A 2,405-nucleotide genomic window follows, 5' to 3' on the forward strand; every position below is an offset into this window, starting at 1 on the left:
CACTGACAATACTTTAATTAAAGATTAAATTTTAGCGTAGAAAACTGTCCATATTTTGATGTCATGATATGTAAATTGAAAATTGTTATTTTACGGTGATAATCTTGTTTTCTTGTGCCCAATAATGCATAATTTCATTTGATGAACACGTTTAGATTGAATGGTAATTTATAATCAGTCACAAGAACGTCGAATCTGAATCACTTGAAAAAAACACGGGGGTGCTTAACTTTTTTCCAGGTGTATACTTCATAAGGCCTTGTCAAACCGAAACCTAAAAAAATAACAAAGAAACTTCCCGATGTATCACTTTTCACCTTAAAACACTGAGCGTGTAAGTATATTCGGTTTTAATTGAAGACATAGTTGTATAGTAATAATATTCTGTAAAGTAGGATAGTATTATAAGTTTAACTATGAACATTTATAGAATAAAATCTATGTTAAGTGTTAGAATTACATAACCAGTGTTTACACGTGCGTGTCATGTTTCCTCTAAGAACAAGCTACTTATACTAGCTGCATTGAAATACGAACATCTCGAGGACTGTTGAGGATTAGTATTAAGTTGTTTTAAAAGTATATTTAAAACACACTTTGAATTCCTTCCAAAATACAAAACATTCATTTAAATACAGCAAAAAAAAACAAAAAAAACGTCAAAGAGGACATTTCTTCTTAGTGGAAACGCTGTCTCTTTATTAATTACTGATAAAACCTGCACCTTCTCAAACTGATAGTGAAACCTGCATCTCCTCATCAGAGTGCCAACCCTATCTCTGCTTTAACAAACAGAGTAAACTCTATCTCATCATCAGCTAATAATGCAAGATTGATCTCTTCATTAAATAATAGTGAAACATCTACCCCCTCATTAACTGACAGTGAAACCTGCACCCCTCCAACTGATAATAAAACCGGCATCTCCTCATCAGAGTGTAAACCCTATCTCTTCTTTAACAAACAGAGTAAACTCTATCTCATCATCAGCTAATAATGCTAGCTTAATCTCTTCATTAGATAATAGTGAAACAACCACCCCTCATTAACTGACAGTGAAACCTGTATCTCCTCATTATTTGACAGTGAAATAAGCACCCCCTTATTAACTGACAGTGAAATATGCACCCCATTAACTGACAGTGAAACCTGTATCTCCTCATTATTTGACAGTGAAATATGCACCCCATTAACTGACAGTAAAACATGCACCCCCTCATTATCTGAAAGTAAAACCAGTAATCTTCATTAGATGACAGTGAAACTTACATCTTCAGTGTAGGTCTTTCAATGGCTTCGTATATCAGACTACTTCTCATAAACTGAAAGTAAAATGAGTCTTGATTCTGTCGAAGGTACATGAACACAGCTTTAGAAATTTCATGCCAAATGAACCAGTGTTTCATAATAATAAATCTACACCCACAAGTTTTATCCTGATGCTATTTCATTTTCAGAGATTTGGAAACTTTCCAATCCGAGCAGTTCCCGTTATTGACAGGCAAGGAACAGCCAATCCTTTGATTCCAGATGAACCACTTCATCTTCTACAAAGAGGAAAATTCTTAAAAGTTCCTTTACTGACTGGCGTCAACAAAGACGAAGGAGCTTTCTTATCCCCATGTGAGATTTAATATGACTAATATATAATATTGTAAGACGTTTACTTAAAGTTATGCATTGTAAACATTTGAAGAAACTGTTTTATAGCTTGTTTTGTTGTTGTTTAACTTTTAAAGAATTACCGAGCTTCATCACAAAGTCAAATATTAATTGCAACTTTATCTGCGTATATACTTATCTATCCATTGAGGTTTAACAAACTTTTCTCCGTGTATAACAGTGATAGAAAATAGCTACTTGAGGAACTTTCACCAAAACACGTCTTATCTTCGTGATGTCCTCGTTCCCAGCTTTCTACAGTCTACAAGTGACCTCGTACCCAACTCTGCTGTTGTCGAGGCTATCATGTTTGCATATTTTACAGGATTTGAAACTGCTAATTTTACTGAGTTTCTGAAGCCTTTTATCAATGTAAGTGTATGATAAAACTAAATGTTGGTCTTGCTGATAGAACACTTGTTTGCAACAAGAAAAACCACCTAAAATACATATTTATAACTCGTACATTACTACAGAGTTTGACAAAGTCTTGAAGTAACAAAATTAAAAAATAAATTATATGATTAAAGTATAATCAAAAGAATAAATGGAATCAAACAAAATTGTGTGTATAAAAAACAGATAATAAGCATAATTAGAAAAGAAATAATGTAATCAAATAAAAAATATTTAGTCAGACAAACTTGGATAACCAAAACAAACAATAAACATGAACAGACTAGATATGTAATAATCAAAATATTATCTATATATATATATATATATATATAATGGCTGGAGAC

At 32.4% G+C, this 2,405-nt stretch overlaps 1 protein-coding gene across 1 annotated transcript in view; it reads left to right on the forward strand.

The window, feature by feature from the left end:
* LOC106472786 (esterase FE4-like) overlaps positions 1 to 2,405 on the forward strand; it is a 26,420-nt gene that overhangs the window by 17,206 nt on the left and 6,809 nt on the right. Inside the window, exon 5 of the mRNA XM_022401314.1 lies at positions 1,458 to 1,623. Coding sequence (XP_022257022.1) covers positions 1,458 to 1,623 — 166 coding nt within the window. The remainder of the gene's footprint in view (positions 1 to 1,457; positions 1,624 to 2,405) is intronic.

This window comes from Limulus polyphemus, unplaced genomic scaffold, assembly GCF_000517525.1.
Source record: "Limulus polyphemus unplaced genomic scaffold, Limulus_polyphemus-2.1.2 Scaffold5609, whole genome shotgun sequence".
NCBI classification, from domain to species: Eukaryota; Metazoa; Arthropoda; class Merostomata; order Xiphosura; family Limulidae; genus Limulus; species Limulus polyphemus.